This window comes from Pseudophryne corroboree, chromosome 4 (genome assembly GCF_028390025.1).
Source record: "Pseudophryne corroboree isolate aPseCor3 chromosome 4, aPseCor3.hap2, whole genome shotgun sequence".
NCBI lineage: Eukaryota > Metazoa > Chordata > Amphibia > Anura > Myobatrachidae > Pseudophryne > Pseudophryne corroboree.
The window spans coordinates 556,881,575-556,906,087 of record NC_086447.1 but is presented as its reverse complement, the minus strand read 5'-3'; the positions used below and the strand labels follow the sequence as shown (position 1 = coordinate 556,906,087).

The window sequence follows — 24,513 nt, the reverse complement described above, 5'->3', positions numbered from 1 at the left end:
AACCTGCTAGATGTACAAAAGACTAAGGTCCTGAATATGTCTAGAACTGAGTTGTTAGAACCTAAGATTCGCAATCAGGACAACCTATTACCATGGAGTAGTGATTTTACGGTAGCTAGCCCCATTGTTAAGAGAGCCAGTAAAGCTCTCTGGCCAATAGTACGCTCAGATAAAGATCTCCCCATCTTTAATAACAAGAGACCAATTGCCGCTTTTCGGCGTGGTAGTAATTTAAGAGACCGCCTTGTACGTACAGATATTTCAGGATTGAATATCCCTAAAGCACCGAACACATACACCAAACCAGCTGGTTGTTATTCATGTAGTGATTGCACTACATGTAAATTTATCATCCAATGTAAACAATTCAAACATCCTCATACAGCTAAGGTGTATGATATTAGATATGTGCTTACTTGTAACACCAGTCATGTTGTTTACGTGGTTGTCTGCCCGTGTGGCTTATTCTACGTCGGGCAGACCACACGTAAATTCAAGGAAAGAATGAACGCTCATAGGTCAGCCATCAGACTCTCCCTCAGTGGTAAAGATATTGATCAACCTGTCCCTAGACATTTTAAGGAGTATAATCATCCGCTGGAATCTATACGATACTTTATTATCGACCATGTTCCTGAGTCCCTAAGAGGTGGTAACAGAGCTAAGACACTGTTAATTAAAGAATCACGTTGGATTCTGAGGTTGGGAACTACAAAACCTGGTGGTCTGAATGACAAAATTAATTGGAACTCCTTTGTATAATATCTCTAGTCCGTATGGGTGAAGTTGTTCCCTTGATTTCTGATTGAGTTTCTAGCTATGTATTTCCTATATGAGTTACTATGATGTACTATGATAGGATGATTCTCATACTGTATATGGTTTTACATTTTTTGTGTATATGTATATGTTTCTTTGTTTAGGTATTTAGTATAATTTGTAATGTTTTGGTATGTACTTCTGTTGTGCTCTTTATAACCTGTGTCCTCCGTTGTGTCCATAGGGCGCCTGCATGTGAGTGCATTGAAGGACCGTTTGTGGAACGCATCGTGTCCGGCTTATTGGAACGCAAATAGGACGTTCCTATGGTAACGGCAGAGCGACTTCCGGAAATGTGTCAGCTGATGCGCCTCTGGCCGGCGGCCCGGGAGAGCGGAATGGCGACGCGGTGTGGAGATCACTGCAGGCTGTGGGGTATAAGGGGGTAAGTGTTCACTTATGTTCTTTGATTGTACTGTTGTGGTGTGGTCCTGAGGACGGGGTGTTGACCCCGAAAGTACTCGACCCGACCTGAATACACTTTCGTTACTTTTGCTACAATTGATGTCTCCAGAGTGCCTGCTTTTTTGGAATTTGCATTATCACTGATGTGGCACCGGAGCAAGCTGTCTTTATAGTGGAGTGCCGGCAATATATGGTGATATATATATATATATATATATATATATATGCAAAGCCAAGATAGGCGGCACTCACGGACTTTTCAAAGCTAAATGACCACAGAAGCCCTTTAGCGCTTTACGTTTCGGTTTATTCAAACCTTCATCAGAAGCAAAATACATCTTACAAAAAACATACCTTTATACATATACATTTCACCACACGTGCAAACAATCTCCGGAGCCCCGGAAGCGGATATCCGGTTGCGTCATCTCACACTGACACGCCTGCCCAGCTGATGACGCTTCCCGGCCACTGTGTACACCATCACCATAGAAACATCTACAAAATACATGAAGAGTACCGGATACAATGTTAAAATATCATAAAGCACTAGATGTGTCAGCATATCAATGTTACATTCACTTTAGTAACATTTATATATAACAATGAAACATTATTAATATCATTGATAAATAAGTATAAGACAGGGTTAGAACAATAAAACAATGCCAGTATGTTCCGCAATGTCCAAGCAAGGGGATATTATTTATTTACAGATGTTTATATCTTTATTTATATTTATAAAGAGAAGGCTAATTTACAAAAAACAATTAAAGGATAATGACTCATTTAAGCCAAAGGGAGACACCGTGTTTAACAAATGTATCCACCGTGCCTCTTTCTGAAGTAACAGCCTTGCTCTATCTCCCCCACGATTAGACAAAGGGACGTGATCCAACATTTTGTATCTCAAAGAGGACAAATTGTGTCTACATTCCTTAAAATGTTTAGCTACTGGCTGATCAATCTGTTTTCCTGTTTGATCAGCCAGTAGCTAAACATTTTAAGGAATGTAGACACAATTTGTCCTCTTTGAGATACAAAATGTTGGATCACGTCCCTTTGTCTAATCGTGGGGGAGATAGAGCAAGGCTGTTACTTCAGAAAGAGGCACGGTGGATACATTTGTTAAACACGGTGTCTCCCTTTGGCTTAAATGAGTCATTATCCTTTAATTGTTTTCTGTAAATTAGCCTTCTCTTTATAAATATAAATAAAGATATAAACATCTGTAAATAAATAATATCCCCTTGCTTGGACATTGCGGAACATACTGGCATTGTTTTATTGTTCTAACCCTGTCTTATACTTATTTATCAATGATATTAATAATGTTTCATTGTTATATATAAATGTTACTAAAGTGAATGTAACATTGATATGCTGACACATCTAGTGCTTTATGATATTTTAACATTGTATCCGGTACTCTTCATGTATTTTGTAGATGTTTCTATGGTGATGGTGTACACAGTGGCCGGGAAGCGTCATCAGCTGGGCAGGCGTGTCAGTGTGAGATGACGCAACCGGATATCCGCTTCCGGGGCTCCGGAGATTGTTTGCACGTGTGGTGAAATGTATATGTATAAAGGTATGTTTTTTGTAAGATGTATTTTGCTTCTGATGAAGGTTTGAATAAACCGAAACGTAAAGCGCTAAAGGGCTTCTGTGGTCATTTAGCTTTGAAAAGTCCGTGAGTGCCGCCTATCTTGGCTTTGTGTATTTTGTGAATTATCACCTTGGATGGCACCAGGCATGCTGTTTATTCCTATGGAAGTGAGTGCCGAATTTTTACTATATATATATATATATATATATATATATATATATATATATATATATATATATATATGTATGGCCGGATTCTGATTTGGAAGTAAAGCAAAAAAAAAAGCAAGTCATTTTGTAAGGAGAGCAAATACATATAAAATTTTCTGTGCAAATGTTAGACAGCTTTATTTTTATCACTGCAATTTAGATATTGGTTTAGACACACCACACCCAAATCAAAATCTCTGCACGTTACATCTGCCCCACTTGCAGTGCAACATGGTTTGCCCTTGTGCACAATTACCTGCTGTTTTTGCTTTACTTACAAATTAGAATCAAGCCCATAGGTAACAAAACAAAAATGCTAAATTTTCATTCTTAAACAGGAGAGAATGCGAAGTTTCCACGGTCAACTTCCCAAGAGGAAATGATTGTGAGAAGTTCTTCTCATGCTGCAATTCCTAGGTCCAGCAATAACGCAGTTCTCACAACACCTTCTGGCTCTACTCCTCAACTCTATCAGCTTTACAAAGAACTGAAGCCACCTACCATACTCTGCTGTAATCAAATGCAGAAAGGAGGCGGCTTGTGCCCAAATTTTGTCAGGACAGTTACATCTTTTCCAAGAGCAATCTTAAATTTATCATTACATGTGACTGTGATAGTCAACACAATCACTATAGCAATGCCTCTGATGGGTGTACTTAGCGGTATTGCCACAAACAGTGGAGACACCTGGGTAGTACCTCGTGCAAATCGGGATACATGTCCAACTCAAGAGATAGCAGGACAGACCTATTAGCTCAGGACAGCCCAGTTGGGAGGTATGTTCATGGGATATGAATAGACCCATGCTGTTGTCAAAAGTTTTGTTAGTGTGTGTAATACACTGTTATGAGACCCTGGGATGGAGTGATGATTGGCCGATACTCCCTTACAATAAGAATGTAGCAAACAAGAAGGAATCCAATTCAGCATCACCTTCAACTGGGAATGTTCACTTGATAGATTGAAAAAGTAAAACTACTGAAACCCAGGATTATTCCACACCTTTCATTACACAGGGTAAACATTATACATACTAGGAATATTTCATTTAAAGCTATTTAACAGCAGTGAGACAGTTACTACTTATAATTTTTTTAAATATAGTACTTGTGTATATGTGGGCTTACCCTATACATGCAAAGTCAATACACAGCCAATAGACTGGTCGAATAATCTGCAGTGAATTCACAAAAATAATGAACCCCATCAAAGTTTATGCAACACCAAATCCAGTACCACACATCATTATGTCATACCTGGATTTCTGAATCAGCTGATTGCAGGAGCAGGGTGAGAACTGGCAGCGCTCCCTCTCGGCACAGGATGCTCTTAATACGTTCTGTAAGTTAAATGCAATGAATAAAGTTCATGTGAATAATTCTTCAAATATTGATGTATAAAATATTTATGGAACATTAACCATAGTTGCTCCTTTTGTTAACATAAAGCCAAATAAAGCAAAACCACCACAGTACAGTAGAACGTTGCAGAAATATCTACAGGCTAAACGGCCCACCCTGCCCATTTTGCTTACTAAGTAGTTGCTTTGCCAACTACATTTTCTGGAAATTGTATACAAGCTTGCCCTACTCTCTCAGTACTAGCATACTTCTGAGCCACCAGTTTCATTAAGTGAACTTTTCATCTGCCATTTAAAATGCTTATATACAGTATGTGCAAACATTTAGGTTTGTATTGCCATTGATAATTAAACAATTATCACTTCATGTATGGAGAAGAAAAAAAAACACACAACAAATATTACAATGTAATTTAGAAATATACTTATAAACGTTTCATCACTTTTGACTTGTAAACAAATGCATCACTGTCAATACAGACAAATTAAAATTTCACAATGAAAGATTTTATTTCACAATTTAATTTTGCTACTTGCTCAAAATCTCAAGTATATCCGCTAATAGGATCAATGAAACAAATTACATTGCTATATATATATATATATATATAAAAATAAAAAGACAATACCCTTAACTCGCGCTCTATGAGATATAGCAGCACCTCTAGAAAAATCACCCTGCTAGTGGGTGATGGAGATAATGCTGAGAGTATAATATTCAGAGGGCGCTCAGCAATACAGTTATTCAAATGAGATTCTAAACCAGCATGACCCGAAAAACAATTCATTTAATAAAACAATAATGGTTAAAATGTTGTACAATAGTACATCAATGTAATGGTCATTTGTACAATAAATCCATAAAACAGTACTTCATGGTACAATATTTTTCATAATATGAAAAATATTGTACCATGAAGTACTGTTTTATGGATTTATTGTTCAAATGACCATTACATTGATGTACTATTGTACAACATTTTAACCATTATTGTTTTATTAAATTAATTGTTTTTCGCATATATATATATATATATATATATATATAATTTTTTTTTTATTTTTTTTTATATTTTTTATTTATTTATATTTTTTTATTTATATTATAAACAATCCTTCACTGAAACACTCTTGTGCTCCACTTTCATTGGACTATGGAGGGTTTTCAATTAGGTCTGTTTTTTTCACCTTGGGGAAAAAACTGCACTGTTCATTATCTTTAGGGTGAATGGGGATTTGTCCTATTCATTTGCAGGGCTGTTTTTTCGCCTAGGCGAAAAATTTAGCAGGAGCAAAAAACCATGTGGATTGGTGAATCCACATGTTTTCTCACCTGCGCCGGTGAAAATGTGGGCCGTTTTGCCTTTTCACAAATAAAAATAAAAATAAATAAATAAATAATAAAATGAAAGGTGAAAAGGCACTGGCGAAAATGCCTTAAAAACAGGCAAAAACAGCAGAACAATTGATTAAGCAGGGGGGCAAATTCAATAGCACTAAGATTACTGGAGCTAATTGAATACCCCCCTATAGCTCTATAAAATGGTTAGTTTGTTAGAATTTTTAGTATGCCTCCTAGCTCCCTTTTAGAGTGCAAGGTTATTTACACTGCAGACAAATTACACTATAAAGACCTAATACAGCTAACTTGAGGGTCTACAGCATTTATAAACTACCTGTTATACTATACGAGCGGCCTTGTAATCTGCAAGAGGGCTGTATGTTACTCTTAATCTTGGTGATAAATGAATGAATATATTTATATATACAAAAAAGGCCACCTCTCTTGCTCCCTTTTTCTATTTCCCCATCTGCATATTTGGCTGCGTCTAAAATAAAGATATTTTTCTCTAAAACAAAAAAAGACAGAAGCATCAAAATTATTTCTCATATCCTCTGACCTATCACTAAATGCCCCACACACCCCCAGCTCCCACATGTACCTGTCTTCCCAAAGATGTCACAAAATCCTCTCACACACGTGCCACTCAGATCAGATGTCTCCATACTAACTACTGAACCACGATAACCAATATGGCCATGAATTACTACCAATATACCATACTGCACAAAAATGTCACTTTGCAGGATCTGTCATCATACAGTAAGATACTTCACTTAGAGAAAGGAACAGGACCTTGACACTTCCAACAGGGGAGCCTAGGCATTCACCTATGGCAAAGCATTAGAAACAGCCTTAAATACTCAATAGTGACATAATGTCACTAATTTTATGTTGTTTACCCCAGGGCAGACTTTATTAACTCCATCCTCCTCCGATTTGCACCCCCTTTCCCCACATCTGCAGTGTGCGATCACGTGATGCAAAAGCAGCTCCTTAATCATATGGTGCGAACTCTCACCTGTAGCCCTGGCTTAGACTTATTTAACAGTAGTCAGTGCAGGGACATACATACATATATAAAGTATTAAATAAGTATGAAATAACCTGAACGAGTTAAGTTCAGAATAGCCCCAACAGCATTCTGTTGTACTCTAGGATCATAAGACTTTGCCAGTGTGAGCAGAGGCAGGATCCCTCCAGCAATACCAATGGCCTCACGATTGGATTCTGAAAAACAAAGTCAATTGAATTATTGATAAAAAAAAAACACATCATGAGCTATTCATACATTTACCCTTTCCCTCATCAATAGCCCATGTTCATAAAAGTAAAGAGAATAACAAAAAGAGACAAGTTTAAAAAAATAAAATAAAATAAAAATTGACAAATGACAAAATATATTAAAGGAAAGATGAGTAGCAAATGTATATGGATGAATAAATAAATAAATATATACAGTATACAGTGGTTCAATAACTAATATTGCTGTTAACACCATTTAACAAATCCGTCAAACGCATACATTTGCTAAACTATATACATAATGTACAATGCAATGCACCTATGAGCAAATGACTAGTGCTAACCTGTGATTGCCAAAGTCATGATGCAGGCGCAGGAATTACATTGTACGGCGGAATCCCCGGACTCCAGCATCTCAAGTATCGGCTCAAGTAATCCCACCTGGACAACAAGCTCTTTATTCACTGAAAAGATTAAAAAAAAAAAAAAAAAACAGAACACATGAGAATATTAATTATTTGCCATCATGAAATGGGATGCTCACATGAAGAATCAAATACATTTTTTAACTTTTAGATGCTGGATTACACGGCCACCAAAACAAAATAAAACTTGACTGTGTTGTGATTATATTGCATTAAAACAGTGGTTCTCAAACTCCGTCCTCAGGAGCCCAAACAGATCACATTTTACATGTGTATTCAATACTCACTGACACGTTTAAAAAAAATCCACAGGTGGAGTTAATTATATTACTTGGGATTCTGTGAGGAGACCTGGAAACATGAACTGTTTGGGGTCCGGAGAAACTAAGACTATAAAAATGCACATATATACTCGGGATCGGTATGAAATACCTCCAATCAAAATCCCGACGTTCAAAATACCGACACCAATTGACCGATGGTCAAAATCCCGACAAGGTCAAAATCCCGACATGGACAAAATACCGACATTTAAAATACCGACAAGGTCAAAATACGACATATAAAATGCCGACAGGTCAAAATACCGACATGCGTTTTTGGTTGTTTTTTTGTGTGTATGTCGACATAAGTCAACATGGACACCATATAAATTGTACCGCGTCCCCTTGCATGGCTCGCTGCGCTCGACATGCTTCGGGCACGGTGCCTCGCTGCGCTCGGCACACTATTATATTCCCCCTCCAGGTCCACTGGGATGGTAAAGTATGAACAAGTTGGTTTCAATTAAAAAAATCATGAAAAACTCATGTCGCTATTTTGACCTTGTAGGTATTTTAAATGTCGGTATTTTGTCCATGTCAAGATTTTGACCTTGTCGGGATTTTGACCACCGGTCAATTGGTGTCGGGATTTTGAACGTCGGGATTTTGATTGGAGGTAAACTGACTGCATACCATATACTCAACCTTATTCTTAACTGGCATGGTCAGATCACATGTGACCACGCTGCCTCACGGGGTCCTCCACTTTTTGAGGAGGAGATCCGTTTTGCAGATGTGCATAATTTAATAATTAAATATTTGGAAAAAAATACTTTTTAAACTATATTAAATAAAAATAATAATAAAACAATGTTATGAAAGTTTTTTAAGGGGAAAATCGTCAGTTAAGTGGTTAAATATACTGTACACACACACTCAATGTCGAGAGAGAGAGAGAGAGAGAGCGAGAGAGAGAGAGAGATATGAGCAGATAGAAAAATATGAATTAACAATTTTAAAATGGGCCGTATCCGTAAACGGAGATAAGTGTTGCAGCCTTTTATTATGTCCTCAATTAACTTGTGTTTATAATAAGGAGAAAAAAATTAAGATTGAATCAGTTACTATTGTGTGTGTTTGCAGGTTGTTTCAACTTACAGTTTCCTTCAAGAAGAAAGTTCACAAGGGACAAAGAAGACATCTGCTGGACCTCCAGGTCACTGGACTGCAGCAACGGCTGGTATGGCTCCAGGAACTCTGGTGGCAGCTGGGAATTCACTGAAGATATGGGCAATAATGAGAGAACAAACCAAAAAAAAAAAAAAAAAACACCACACACGAGGGCTGTACAAAGCTATGCATGTATATTGTAGAAATTAAATACCCCATGTCACATATTTTGGAAGCTAATTATTAAGTCATTCTGATCAGGTAAATAGTAGTTTTTTTTTATTTCTCATCTGCACCCCCCTCCCCCTTATCCATGGCATCATAAAAATCTCAAATGAAAGCAATTTACCAGGAAGAAAAGTAGAAACAAGCAAATCACCATATCACCTTGTAGTTCCACATAGATTAATTTGAGCTATTTTAGAATATATACAAGCAAAAGATGTACAGGGAATTCCAACATAGTGACAATTGTTTTAATAATCTCACTTACTGCATAAAAACTGTGCTAAAATATTGTTGGCGTCAACTGATTTACTCATTATATTAGGGATCCTCATTTGAGAACTAGGTTTACCAAGTTACCAAGCATTTGTGCTACAAGACCATTTTATGGCAATTATACTACTGTAACAAAGGTATTTATATTTCACCTAAAACCATAATGGGATACATACTGTGCTGGCTCATATGCAGATAGTAAAGAGCAGCAGAATGCTGAAGGTTAGTATTTTCAGAAAACGCCAAGATCATCAACGCATCCAGGGTTTCTTTTCCCACCGGTGACTCATTTAATCCTGAAATACCAAAACAAGTAGATAAATTATAGAACACACACACTTAATTTATAGTCATATGGCAGAATCAGTGTGAGAACCCTCAATGAATCTTATACGGCTGCATCCTATGCATACACTTTTTTGTTTTTTTAATGCCAAACACATAAAAACACATACATACATGTACTCTGTATTAATATTATAGTACATCTGTCAACTTCATATCATTTTTTTATTTATTATTTATTTTAATTTTATTTTATTTTTTTGAGGATGACAGCTTCACATATTTTTTTTTTCATTACCCCCTTGGGATCCAGCAGTGAACAGAGTTAGGACATACAGTCAACTCCAGAATTATTGGTGCCCTTTATGGAAATTAGCTAAAATTAATAGAGTACATTAACCACACTTGCAAGAAGTGATATTTCAACATAAACAAAGTGGTAAGCTGCATATTTTTTTTTTATCATATCCTGATCTAGAACCAAAACAAATAAAACAACAACAAAACAGATTCCAAAAAATTTGCATCCCTATTACTAAAATTTGGTTAAGAATAAGGTTACAGAACACTTGTTGAGAGATCTTGGAACCATGTAAAGGGGGGGCTTGGGGCTATTTTAGGTTTAGGCTGCGGGGGAGGGTTAGCGTGTGTGTGTGCGCGTGTGTGGGGGTGTTAGGGTTAGACACCACTGGCGAGGGTTAGGAAGGTTAGAGATTAGGGGTATCACACCTAGTAGGTGTTGAAATCCTGAGCATCGGGATGCCGCTGTCGGTATTCAACTGCCGGCATCCCAAGCGCCGGGATCCCAGTACCTTACCTATGTATGTAGTCCCTTTTTTTCTCCAAACGTGCGGATGGGATGCATGGCCACAAAGTCCACTTTTTGTCTCAGCTGTCCACATCACACTATTTCATTTGTTGTTCTAATAACATTTTGCAAAGTTCAGTTGCCTCATTTTATGTCTCAATGTTAAGGCTTTTTTCGTAGTACTCTTACAAAAAGTGTCTGGTCATGGAGGTGGTGTCTGACAGTGGATTTTGCCATTGTAAAATTGGAAGATTCAATCAAACTGTGTAGTTCTGAAACTGAATCTTAGACTCTTAGCATCCTCCTCACTGTATGTGGGGGCAGTGCCGTAACTAGACATTTTAGCGCTGTGTGCAAGAAATATCATCGGCGCCCCCCCCCCCCCCCCCCCCACATTATATTTTGAATAAGGCAAAATATAGGAGCGTGGCTTCATGGGGAAGGTGCGTGGCCACAAAATAATACCAAATTATATTACGCTGCACAGTAGTCTCCATTATTCAAATTATACCGGACAGTAGCGCCACTTAAACACATTACACCAGGTAGAGCCCCATTTTACACGTTACGGTAGGCAGAAAAGAAATATAGGAAGAGAGAGATGGAGAGAGAGTGTCAGTGGGAGAGAAAATAAGATTTTAAACCTACTGGTAAATCTATTTCTCCTAGTCCGTAGAGGATGCTGGGGACTCCGTAAGGACCATGGGGTATAGATTGGCTCCGCACGAGATAGGGCACCTAAAAAGAACTTTGACTATGGGTGTGCACTGGCTCCTCCCTCTATGCCCCTCCTCCAGACCTCAGTTAGAGAACTGTGCCCAGAGGAGATGGACAAATCAAGGCAGGATTTAGAAATCCAAGGGCAAGATTCATACCAGCCCACACCAATCATACCATGTAACCTGGATCATACAAAACCAGTTAACCGTATGAACAACAACAGTAACGGTCCAAGACCGATTTCAACTGTAACATAACCCTTATGTAAGCAACAACTATATACAAGTCTTGCAGAGTTTCCGCACTGGGACGGGCGCCCAGCATCCTCTATGGACTAGGAGAAATAGATTTACCGGTAGGTTTAAAATCTTATTTTCTCTTACGTCCTAGAGGATGCTGGGTACTCCGTAAGGACCATGGGGTTTACACCAAAGCATCCAATCGGGCGGGAGAGTGCGTATGACTCTGTAGCACCGACTGAGCAAACGCTAGGTCCTCATCAGCCAGGGTATCAAACTTGTAGAATTTAGCAAAAGTGTTTGACCCCGACCAAGTCGCCGCTCGGCAAAGTTGTAATGCCGAGACGCCTCGGGCAGCCGCCCAAGAAGAGCCCACCTTCCTAGTGGAATGGGCCTTAACCGAATTTGGTACCGGCAATCCAGCCGTAGAGTGAGCGTGCTGAATCGTATTACAGATCCAGCGAGCAATAGTCTGCTTCGAAGCAGGTGCGCCAATCTTATTGGCCGCATACAGGACAAACAGAGCCTCTGTTTTCCTAATTCTAGCCGTCCTGGCTACATAAATCTTTAAGGTCACTTATAGCCACAGGCACCACAATAGGTTGATTCACATGGAATGAAGAAACCACCTTAGGCAAAAATTGCGGACGTGTCCTCAATTCAGCTCGATCCACATGAAAAATCAAGTAGGGGCTTTTGTGTGACAAAGCCGCCAATTCTGATCCTCGCCTTGCTGATGCCAAGGCCAACAACATGACTACCTTCCAAGTAAGAAATTTCAACTCAACCTTGTTAAGCGGTTCAAACCAGTGTGATTTTAGGAACTGCAACACCACGTTGAGGTCCCACGGTGCCACTGGAGGCACAAAAGGAGGCTGGATGTGTAGCACTCCCTTTACAAACGTCTGGACTTCTGGAAGAGAAGCCAATTCCTTCTGAAAGAAAATCGAGAGGGCCGAAATCTGAACCTTAACAGAGCCTAATTTCAGGCCCATATCCACTCCTGTCTGTAGGAAGTGGAGAAAACGACCCAGATGAAAATCTTCCGTAGGTGCATTCTTGGTCTCACACCAAGACGCATACTTTCGCCAGATATGGTGATAATGCTTAACCGGCACCTCCTTCCTAGCCTTTATTAAAGTAGGGATGACCTCTTCCGGAATCCCTTTTTTCGCTAGGATTCGGCGTTCAACCGCCATGCCGTCAAACGTAACCGCGGTAAGTCCTGAAATACACAGGGCCCCTGTTGCAACAGGTCTTCCCTCAGAGGAAGAGGCCAGGGATCTCCTGTGAGCATCTCTTGTAGATCTGAGTACCAGGCCCCTCGAGGCCAGTCTGGGACAACGAGTATCGTCTGTACTCTTCTTTGCCTTATGATCCTCAACACTTTTGTGATGAGAGGAAGAGGAGGAAACACGTAGACCGTTTTGAACACTCACTGTGTTATCAGAGCGTCTACTGCCACTGCCTGAGGGTCCCGAGACCTGGCACAATACCTCTGAAGCTTTTTGTTGAGGCGTGACGCCATCATGTCTATTTGAGGAGTTCCCCAAAGGCGTGTTATGTCTGCAAAGACTTCTTGATGAAGTCCCCACTCTCCTGGATGGAGATCGTGTCTGCTGAGGAAGTCTACTTCCCAGTTGTCCACTCCCGGAATGAAAACAGCCGACAGAGCGCTTACATGATTTTCCGCCCAGCGAAGAATCCTGGTGGCTTCCGCCATCGCGACTCTGCTTCTTGTCCCGCCTTGGCGGTTCACATGAGCCACTGCTGTGACATTGTCTGATTGAATCAGAACCGGTAGGTTTCGGAGAAGACTCTCCGCTTGTCGAAGGCCGTTGTAAATGGCCCCGAGTTCCAACACATTGATGTGTAGACAGGACTCTTGGTCTGACCAAAGTCCCTGAACATTTTTTCCCTGTGTGACCGCTCCCCATCCTCGGAGGCTCGCGTCCGTGGTAACCAGGATCCAGTCCTGAATTCCGAACCGGCGACCCTTCAGCAGGTGAGCACTTTGCAACCACCACAGGAGAGACACTCTGGCCCCTGGGGACAGAGTTATATTCCGATGTAAGTGCAGATGGGACCCGGACCACTTGTCCAGAAGGTCCCATTGAAAAGTCCTTGCATGGAACCTTCCGAAGGGAATGGCCTCGTAGGCCCCCACCATTTTCCCCAGAACTCGAGTGCATTGGTGAACAGACACCCTTTTCGGTTTTAGCAGGTCTCTGACCATGTTCTGGATGTCCTGGGCTTTCTCTATTGGGAGGAAGACCTTCATTTGTTCCGTATCCAGTATCATACCTAGGAACGGCAGTAGAGTTGTCGGAATCAACTGTGACTTCGGTAGATTTAAAATCCAACCGTGTTCCTGGAGCACTCTCAGAGAGAGCGCCACACTGCTCAGCAATTTCTCTCTTGATCTCGCTTTTATCAGGAGATCGTCCAAGTATGGGATAATTGTGACTCCATGCTTGCGCAGGACCACCATCATTTCCGTCATTATCTTGGTGAAAATCCTCGGGGCCGTGGAAAGTCCAAACGGCAACGTCTGAAATTGGTAATGACAATCCTGTACAGCGAATCTCAGGTATTCCTGATGGGGGGCATATATGGGGATATGAAGGTACGCATCCTTTATGCCCAGAGACACCATAAACTCCCCCTCCTCCATGTTGGCTATTATCGCTCTGAGTGATTCCATTTTGAATTTGAATCTTTTTATGTACAGGTTTAGGGATTTCAGATTCAAAATAGGTCTGACCGAACCGTCCGGTTTCAGGACCACAAATAGGGTTGAGTAGTAACCTCTTCCCTGCTGGTGCAGGGGAACCTTGATTATCACTTGCTGTATATACAGCGTTTGAATTGCAGCTAACACTACATCCCTTTCCGATGTGGAAGCTGGTAGGGCCGATTTGAAAAATCGGCGCGGGGGCACCTCCTCGAATTCCAGTTTGCACCCCTGGGAAACTATTTCCAACACCCAGGGATTCAGGTCTGATCTGACCCAGGTCTGACTGAAAAGTCGAAGATGTGCCCCCACCGGTGCGGACTCCCTCAGGGGAGCCCCAGCGTCATGCTGTGGGTTTTGGAGCAGCTGGGGAGGACTTTTGGTCCTGGGCACCTGCCAAATCAGGTGCTCTTTTGCCTCTGCCCTTACCTCTGGCGACCTCTTCTGGACTTGTGCGACCGAAAGGACTGCATCTGATAGGGTGTTACTTCCTTTTGCTGTTGGGGAATATATGGTAAAAAATTTGATTTACCTGCTGTAGCTGTGGAAACCAGGTCCGTCAGCCCATCCCCAAACAATACCTCACCCTTATAGGGTAGTACTTCCATATGTTTTTTGGAATCCGCATCACCCGTCCATTGGCGAGTCCATAAGGATCTTCTCGCCGAGATAGACATGGCATTGGCCCTAGAAGCTAGCAGTCCAATGTCCCTTTGAGCATCCCTCATAAATAAGACTGCGTCTTTAATATGGGCTAGAGTTAAGAATATAGTATCCTTATCCATATTATCAAATTGATCTGTCAGCTCATCTGTCCAAGCTGCAATTGCGCTACACACCCATGCGGACGCAATTGTCGGTCTTAGCACAGCACCCGTATGAGAATAAATACACTTTAAGGTAGTTTCTTGCCTGCGATCTGCAGGGTCCTTAAGGGCCGCTGTGTCAGGAGACGGTAGCGCCACTTTCTTGGACAAGCGCGTCAGGGCCTTGTCCACAGTGGGGGGTGATTCCCAAATCTCCCTGTCCTGCTTAGGGAAGGGGTATGCCATATAAATTCTTTTGGGGATCTGCGGTCTCTTTTCCGGAGTCTCCCAAGCTTTTCCAAAGAAATCATTTAATTCATGAGATGTGGGAAAATTAATAATCTGTTTCCTTATCCTTAAACATGTGCACCCTTGTGTCGGGGACCGAGGGTTTATCCTCAATATGCAACACATCCCTTATTGCCACAATCATACACTGAATGGTTTTAGTCACCCTAGGGTGCAATTTTACTTCGTCATAGTCGACACTGGAATCAGAATCCGTGTCGGTAGTAGTGTCGTGTTAAGGGACGCTTTTGAGACCCCGACGGGCCCTGTGAGTCGGTCCAATCCGAGGATTGACCCCCTGATGTCCCCCTTAATTCAGCCTTATCAAGCATGTAAAGATGCCACACTTGCATTCAACATATGCCACATGTCTATCCATTCCGGAGTCGGCACAACCGACGGGGACACACCACTCATTTGCTCCACCTCCTCCTTGGAGAAGCCTTCCGCTTCAGACATGTCGACACCACGTACCGACACCCCACACACACAGGGATTAACCTACAAGGGGACAAAACCCCAACCAGGCCATTAGGAGAGACAGAGAGAGAGCATGCCAGCACACACCCAGCGCTTAATAACACTGTGGAAAAATATGACCAGATAGCGCTTTTTTATATAATAATATTCCAATTCCCACTCACTGCATCGCTAATGTGCCCCCCTCCTCTTTTTTCCAGCCTGTGAAGTTCAGCAGGGGAGAGACCAGGGAGCCAGCGTTCAGCATGCAGCCTCTGTGGAGAAAATGGCGCTGGTTAGTGCTGAGGATCAAGCCCCGCCCACCCGACGGCGGGCTTCGGTCCCAGTTCTTATTTCATTAAAATGGCGGGGGATTCTTGGATTTACTGCTTCCGCAGCCTAATCCATCTTAACATGCCCAGAAGTGAGGAATATTGCTGCCCAAGGCGCGCCCCCGCCCGCCCCCCCCCCCCCCCCCAGCGCCCTGCACCCTTCAGTGCTGCTCTGTGTGTGTGTGTGTATAGTTGGAGCAATGGCCTTACCTCATGAAGATCTGATATCTTCTGCCGCCTGATGTCTTCTGCCTTCTCATACTCACCCGGCTTCTATCTTCGGCATCTGTGAGGAGGACGGCGGCGCGGCTCCGAGACGAACCCCAGGTGAGACCTGTGTTCCGACACCCTCTGGAGCTAATGGTGTCCAGTAGCCTAGAAACAGAGCCCAACCGTAAAGCCAGCCCTGCTTCTCTCTCCTCAGTCCCACGATGCAAGGAAGCCTGTTGCCAACAGGACTCCCTGAAAATAAAAAACCTAACAAAATTCCTTTAAAACAGAAAACTCTGGAGAGCTCTCTGCAGTGTACCCTTTCTCCTCTGGGCACAGAATCTAACTGAGGTCTGGAGGAGGGGCATAGAGGGAGGAGCCAGTGCACACCCATAGTCAAAGTTCTTTTTAGGTGCCCTATCTCCTGCGGAGCCCGTCTATACCCCATGTTCCTTTACGGAGTCCCCAGCATCCTCTAGGACATAAGAGAAAGAGACAGTGTCTGAGATAGATTGTGTCAGGGAGAAAGAGTGTCAAGAAGAGAGACAGAGAGGGAAGCAAGAGAGAAAAAGAAAGAGGGAAGAGGAGAGACCGGAAGAGATACTACCTTACTACAGCACACCTGTTATTTGGGGTTTATTTATTGTGGCACTCACCTCTACAAACCCCATCTTCTGTATTTTAATTTCTTTATTGTGCTCTGTACTCTACACCACCATCAGCAATTACCATCAAGTGCCCTTGTAATATCTGACCCCATGTATGTTCATTACTGTTTTCCACAGCACCCATCACCCCCATGCTTTTAATGTACATCCTGTGTTTCATGTTTATTCTGCTGTATCTCTGAAACACCCCAATCCACCCCATCCCAGCCCCCCCCCACCCCCACCACAACACACACATACACACACCCTCTCATTCCAGAGTGGCTGTTTTTTATGTGCTCTTCGCCTCCTCCCCCTCCCCCATCTCCCTCATTTGTAGACAACACAATAAAGCTCCTTCCACTTATATTCCTCTGTGTGCTCATCCTCCCCCATTGCTATACTGCGCTCCCCCAACCCCCGGTAGTTATATACTTACATAGGACGTCTTCTTACTGCTCTCTGTCTCTTCAGCTCCGGCTCCTCGTTCTGTTTCCCAGGAACAACAGCGCGTCCTTGCAGCATGTGACAGTGCGGGAGGCCGGGAACAGCTGCTGTCACTGCCCAAGTGCTGCAGCATAAACACGGACCGGAGAGCCTGATCCAGAGGAGAGCCGCTGCATACTGTTCTACAGAGGCAGACTGCCTCCAGCCATGTCCAGCTGTGACCTCTCCGGGAGAGGTCTCAGCCGGACATAGCTGGAGGCAGTCTGCCTCTGTAGAACAGTATGCAGTGGCTCTCCTCTGGATCATATATATGGGCTACAGTATGCAATTATAATGTAAGTCTCCGACTGGCATCCCTCACTGGGTTGGGAATAGCGGCACAGCGTGGCTGGGGAAATGGGGAAGGGAGGGGAGGTGCCTGACGGCAACCCGGCAATCATCATCCACTGCCCGGACTTAAAATAGCGGCCGCGGCTTCTTTACAAAACAAAATGAACAGGGCACCGGCGGTCAGCGGGAGACAGTGAGAGCCGAGGGAGCGGGCAGTGGCCGTGCAGGTGGTGATGCCAGACGGTGCGCCCACAGTGCAGTTGCGCTGTGTGCAAGGCACCGCTGGCACACACCTAGTTACGGCGCTGTGTGGGGGCAGTATGCTCATGTGCTCTCTTGCTGGCAAATTTGCAACTGTTCTTTGTTCTCCTGCTTCTTTCTTAACCCGCCTGATTGTAGTCAATGATAATTAAAAAAAAAAAAAAAGTTATAATATTTTTCGAATCTGTGAGGGTCCACAATCTTCTGTCTCATTTGTGTTGGCAGCTCTTTCATTTTAGCCATGTTGATGGATGGCAAAGGGATATTACATTTGTTTTTATATCCCAGGGAAATAGTTCCTGAACACTAGGTATTATAAGAAAATTGAACTTTTTGCAATAAGATGCAACTTACTTTAGTCAAATTTAAAATAGTATTCAAAGATGTTAATAACTTTGTCCCATATGTTTTTGAAAGAATACACTATTCTTAAAATAAAAAAAAAGCAATCATGTAGGGATGATGTCTATTAGTGGCATAACTTGTGAGTGGTGGGCTCAGGTGCAAAAATATAATTTGGGCCCCCCTCCTCCCCAAGTTCACCATATGCCACACAGGAGTGGGTGACAGCGTAAGGCAAGGGAAGGCAGGGGCTGACAGAAAAATGCAGGGGGAGGCAGAAAACCTTTTCACAGGTATTGCAGGGGGCCTCTGTCATCGCATTGCGATGCTAATTACATATGCTAGCACATATGCGATTAACATCACTGCAGTGGGCGGCAATGTATTTTAATATATCCCGCCCTCAGTTTGGTATACACAAGGTCAGCCCTGCCTACCTATGGTAATGGTTAGGTTCCTCAGGCAGTGGGGCTCACCCTGCTCTCTTCAATGGAACAATCATTGGACATTGCTTTTAATGGTCTGTGGGGGTGCCAGGGGATAACTCATTGCTGGTCTGGGCAATAGTGGGCCCCTTAGTCCTCTGGGGCCCTGGTACAATGCATCTGCTGCATCAATGATAGTTCCAACTCTGATTTTTATCACACACATACGTCCACACACATGTAAACACACAATGCTTAATTTTCTATGGAAAATTAAAAATGAAAAAATAAAAAGGGAGGTACAGGTACCTCTAGTACCTCTTTAGGCAAGTACAGGTACTTGCCTAAAGTTACAATAAGATTTTAAACCTACCGGTAAATCTTTTTCTCGTAGTCCGTAGAGGATGCTGGGACTCCGTAAGGACCATGGGATAGACGGGCTCCGCAGGAGACATGGGCACTTTAAGAAAGACTTTGGATCTGGATGTGCACTGGCTCCTCCCTCTATGCCCCTCCTCCAGACCTCAGTTAGAGAAACTGTGCCCAGAGGAGACGGACAGTACGAGGAAAGGATTTTAGTTAATCTAAGGGCAAGATTCATACCAGTCACACCAATCACACCGTATAACCTGTGATATGCAATCTAGTTAACAGTATGAACAACAACATATCATCGGTCCATAACCGACGAAACTATAATATAACCCTTATGAAAGCAACAACTATATACAAGTCTTGCAGAATTAGTCCGCACTTGGGACGGGCGCCCAGCATCCTCTACGGACTACGAGAAAAAGATTTACCGGTAGGTTTAAAATCTTCTTTTCTCTAACGTCCTAGAGGATGCTGGGACTCCGTAAGGACCAAAGCTCCCAAACGGGCGGGAAAGTGCGGATGACTCTGCAGCACCGAATGAGCAAACAGGAGGTCCTCCTCAGCCAGGGTATCAAACTTATAGAACTTTGCAAAGGTAGCAACTCGGCACAGCTGTAGTGCCGAGACCCCTCGGGCAGCCGCCCAAGACGAGCCACCTTCCTAGTGGAATGGACCTTAACAGATTTTGGTAACGGCAATCCTGCCGTAGAATACGCCTGCTGAATCGTGTTACAGATCCAGCGAGCAATAGTCTGTTTTGAAGCAGGGACGCCAACCTTGTTGGCTGCATATAGGACAAACAGTGCTTCTGTTTTTCTGATCCTAGCCGTTCTGGCCACATAAATCTTCAAAGCCCTGACCACATCAAGGGACTCGGAATTCTCCAAGTCCCATGTAGCCACAGGCACGATAATAGGTTGGTTCATATGAAAGGATGAGACCACCTTAGGTAGGAATGGAGGACGGGTCCGCAATTCCGCTCTATCCATATGGAAAACCAGATAGGGGCTTTTATGTGATAAAGCCGCCAATTCCGAAACTCGCCTAGCCGAAGCCAAGGCTAACAACATGACCACCTTCCAAGTGAGATATTTCAACTCCACTGTTTGAAGTGGTTCAAACCAATGTGACTTAAGGAAATTTAACACCACGTTAAGGTCCCAAGGCGCCACCGGAGGCACAAAAGGAGGCTGAATATGCAGTACTCCCTTCACAAAAGTCTGTACTTCAGGCAGAGAGGACAATTCCTTTTGAAAGAAAATGGACAAGGCCGAAATCTGAACTTTAATGGAGCCTAACTTTAGACCCAAATTCACTCCAGTCTGTAGGAAGTGAAGAAAACGGCCTAGATGGAATTCTTCCGTAGGAGCATTCCTGGCCTCGCACCAAGAAACATATTTTCGCCATATCCGGTGATAATGTTTAGATGTCACGCCCTTCCTAGCCTGTATTAGCGTAGAAATGACCTCATCCGGAATACCTTTTTCCGCTAGGATCCGGCGTTTAACCGCCATGCCGTCAAACGCAGCCGCGGTAAGTCTTGGAACAAACAGGGACCCTGTTACAACAGGTCCTGTCTTAGAGGAAGAGGCCACGGATCTTCTGTGAGCATTTCCTGCAGATCCGGATACCAGGTCCTTCGTGGCCAATCCGGAACAATGAGTATTGTTCTCACTCCTCTTTTTCTTATTATTCTCAACACCTTGTATATGAGAGGAAGAGGAGGAAATACATAGACCGACTGGAACACCCACGGTGTCACTAGGGCGTCCACAGCTACCGCCTGAGGATTTCTTGACCTGGCGCAATACCTTTGTAGCTTTTTGTTGAAACGGGACGCCATCATGTCTATTAGGGGCAATCCCCACCGACTTGCAATCTGTGCGAAGACTTCCTGATGAAGTCCCCACTCTCCTGGATGCAGGTCGTGTCAGCTGAGGAAGTCTGCTTCCCAGTTGTCCACTCCCGGAATGAACCCTGCTGACAGGGCACTCACATGATTCTCCGCCCAGCGAAGAATTCTGGTGGCTTCCGCCATCGCCACTCTGCTCCTTGTGCCGCCTTGGCGGTTTACATGAGCTACTGCGGTGACGTTGTCCGACTGAATAAGCACTGGTCGGTCGCAAAGTAAGGTCTCCGCTTGACGTAGGGCGTTGAATATGGCCCTCAGTTCCAGGATGTTGATGTGAAGACCAGTCTCTTGACTTGACCAAAGGCCTTGGAAATTTCTTCCCTGTGTGACTGCTCCCCAACCGCGGAGGCTCGCGTCAGTGGCCACCAGGATCCAATCCTGAATGCCGAACCTGCGGCCCTCTAGAAGGTGAGCACTCTGCAGCCACCACAGGAGAGAAACCCTGGCCCTGGGGGACAGGGTGATCCGCTGATGCATGTGCAGATGTGACCCGGACAATTTGTCCAGTAGGTCCCACTGGAAAGTCCTTGCATGGAACCTGCCGAAGGGAATGGCTTCGTATGTCGCCACCATTTTTCCCAGGACTTGAGTGCAATGATGCACTGACACTTGTTTCGGCTTCAACAGGTTCTTGACTAGAGTCATGAGTTCCTGTGCTTTTTCTTCCGGAAGAAAAACCCTTTTCTGGTCTGTGTCCAGAATCATGCCCAAGAAGGACAGGCGAGTCGTAGGATCCAGCTGCGACTTTGGAATATTGAGAATCCAGCCGTGTCGCTGTGACACCTGCAGCGAAAGGGATACGCTGTTTCGCAACTTCTCCAGTGATCTCACTTTTATGAGGAGATTGTCCAAGTACGGGATAATTGTGACACCCTGCTTTCGCAGGAGCACCATCATTTCCGCCATTACCTTGGTGAAAATTCTCGGGGCAGTGGAAAGCCCAAACGGCGACGTCTGAAATTGGTAATGACAATCCTGTATCGCAAATCTCAGGTACGCCTGATGAGGAGGATATATGGGAACATGCAGGTATGCATCCTTTATGTCCAGCGATACCATAAAATCCCCCCCTTCCAGGCTGGCGATAACCGCTCTGAGCAATTCCATCTTGAACTTGAACCGGTTTAAGTAAAGGTTCACGGATTTTAAATTCAAAATGGGTCTGACCGAACCGTCCGCTTTCGGGACCACAAACAGGGTTGAGTAGTACCCCTTCCCCCTCTGAAGCAGGGGAACCTCGGCCACCACTTGTTGAAGACACAATTTTTTTTTTTTTTTAAATAAAGTATTTTTATTTCGAAGGAGAGTAGTTTGCATACAGACATTGCATAACAGGAACACATTAAACACGTAATGACATGTCCTCATCGGGGAACAGCATTCACTTTCGACTTATTTTCAAACTATGTCATTTGCTCATAGGCGCATAGGAATGTACAGTTATATATACCATTATTTTGCATTATCCGTACACTCTAGTATTCATGAAATCACATTATACTTTGTTTTGTTCCCCCCCCCCCCCCCCCCCCCCCCTCAAATATAACTCTTACGGACAATCCGTCCGAGTAAAACCCTTTAAAAGAGAAGAAAACAATCAGAAACCAAACACAGAGAACCCCAGAAATAAAAAAATTAAAAAAACAAAGAGACAAAAAACATTATGGGGAAGAGGACGCATTGGGGGATACTAGCACTCTAAATCCTACCCTGTCCAGATGGGCACAGAGCCACTCTCTCATTCACAACCCATTGGGTGAGAGGGAAGCCTATGGCCCTAGAAGATCATAACTTGGCAAATCCAGGACCTGTTAGTAACCCTATCACCATTAAGTTGTAGGGTCTGGGACGGAGTATATAGATTCCAGCCATGGAGACCAAATTCTTTCAAATTTAGCGGAGGCATTGTGTTTCATATAAATGTATCGTTCCTTAAAAACAGTGTCGTTTATTAGTGCCTTAAGAGCGGGGAGTGTAGGGCCCTTAGGGGCCATCCATAGCCTCGCAATGCTCACCTTCGCCATTGCACATATGTTGCGAGCATATAGGCCCTCTGGACCAGACACAAAGTCAGAGCTACCCATTCCCAGGATGCAAAATTGCGGAGTAAGCATGGCCTCGTCCACCCCTGTGTTCCCCAGAATCGATCCGACCCCCGCCCAGAAAGCCCGCAGCACCGGACAATCCCAAATGAGGTGCCAAAAAGTACCTGCAGTCATCCCACACTTAGGGCAGTCACCCACACGACCCGTCCCGAATTTGGCCAGTCTGGCCGGGGTCATATATATTCTATGCAAAAGGAAGTATTGTATCTGTTGATACCTGATGGATTTGGTAACCGTGCACGGAGTTTCCAAAGCAAGGGCCCAGTTCTCTTCATCTATGGGGCCCAGATCCTGCTCCCATTTGACACGGAGACGTGTCAAAGGATCTATATGGAGTTTGGCGAGTAGATAACCATAAGCATGGGAAATCATCTTAACTCGACCCAGCATACTTACAAAGGTCTTAATGGGAAATGGTATAATTTTAGGGGGGGAATTGGCGAATTGGGACTGCAAGGCATGTCTGAGCTGGAGGTATCTAAAAAAATAGGAGTTAGGCAAATTAAACTCATCTTTTAGTTGTTGGAAGGATTTGAGCGTATTATCCGTATAAAGGTGATTTATGGAAATCACTGATTTAGGGGCCCAAACTTCCCTCCCCTCGAGCGCATACAGTTCAGGGAGCCATTTAGAATACCAGAGGGGGGTGTCCGGGTCCAATCCATCAAATTTCAAAAGAATTTTTAGTGCCCGCCACACCTTCATGGCTTGGTATATAAGAGGAGGGAGGAACCGGGCCAAGCTCCCACTCAGCAACACCTGCAGGGGGGATAAGTCGGGGAAGTAGCATTGGACAAATACCCAGTGTAGAGAAGTGACGCCAGTATCCTGTACCCATGCACTAATATGAGACAGCTGAGCGGCATAGTAGTACATCTGAAAGTTTGGCAAGGCCAGACCTCCGTCGCTGCGCAGCCTGGTGAGAGTGTTCAGTTGTATTCTAGGACGTTTGCTAGCCCATATTAAAGAAGACAGGACACTATTCAATTTTCTAAAGAAGGATGGATGAATATATACAGGGGATTGCAGAACCACATATAGAATCTTAGGTAGTATTATCATTTTTACGAGGCTGACCCTGCCAGATACAGTCAATGGAAGCTTACACCAAGTCTTGGATTTACGAGTAATTTGTTGCATGATCGGATCAAGGTTCAAAGGTGTAAAGTCAGAGGGGTCATTGGTTACCTGAATCCCAAGATATTTAAATTTCGCCGTCCAACATAGCGGTAGGGAGATTTTAGGAGCAGCAGGGGGGGGGGGCAATCACAGGCATAATAGAGGACTTAGACCAGTTAATATGAAGGCCTGAATATACACCGAACTCCTCAATCAATTGCAACACTGTAGGCATAGACCTGGTGTAATCCTGCAGAAACAACAGCATGTCGTCAGCGTAAAGGGCAATCCTATCCTCACGAGGGCCGGTATGAATGCCCA

The 24,513-nt window shown here is 43.6% G+C and overlaps 1 protein-coding gene across 1 annotated transcript in view; it reads right to left on the bottom strand.

Annotated features, from left to right (window-relative positions):
- The window catches only part of LOC134909951 (uncharacterized), a 145,928-nt gene that overhangs the window by 95,385 nt on the left and 26,030 nt on the right, over positions 1-24,513 (bottom strand). The window contains exons 2-6 of the mRNA XM_063917407.1: positions 9,525-9,644; positions 8,836-8,955; positions 7,334-7,453; positions 6,852-6,974; positions 4,299-4,381 (exon numbers count right to left, since the gene is read on the bottom strand). Coding sequence (XP_063773477.1) covers positions 4,299-4,381; positions 6,852-6,974; positions 7,334-7,453; positions 8,836-8,955; positions 9,525-9,644 — 566 coding nt within the window. The remainder of the gene's footprint in view (positions 1-4,298; positions 4,382-6,851; positions 6,975-7,333; positions 7,454-8,835; positions 8,956-9,524; positions 9,645-24,513) is intronic.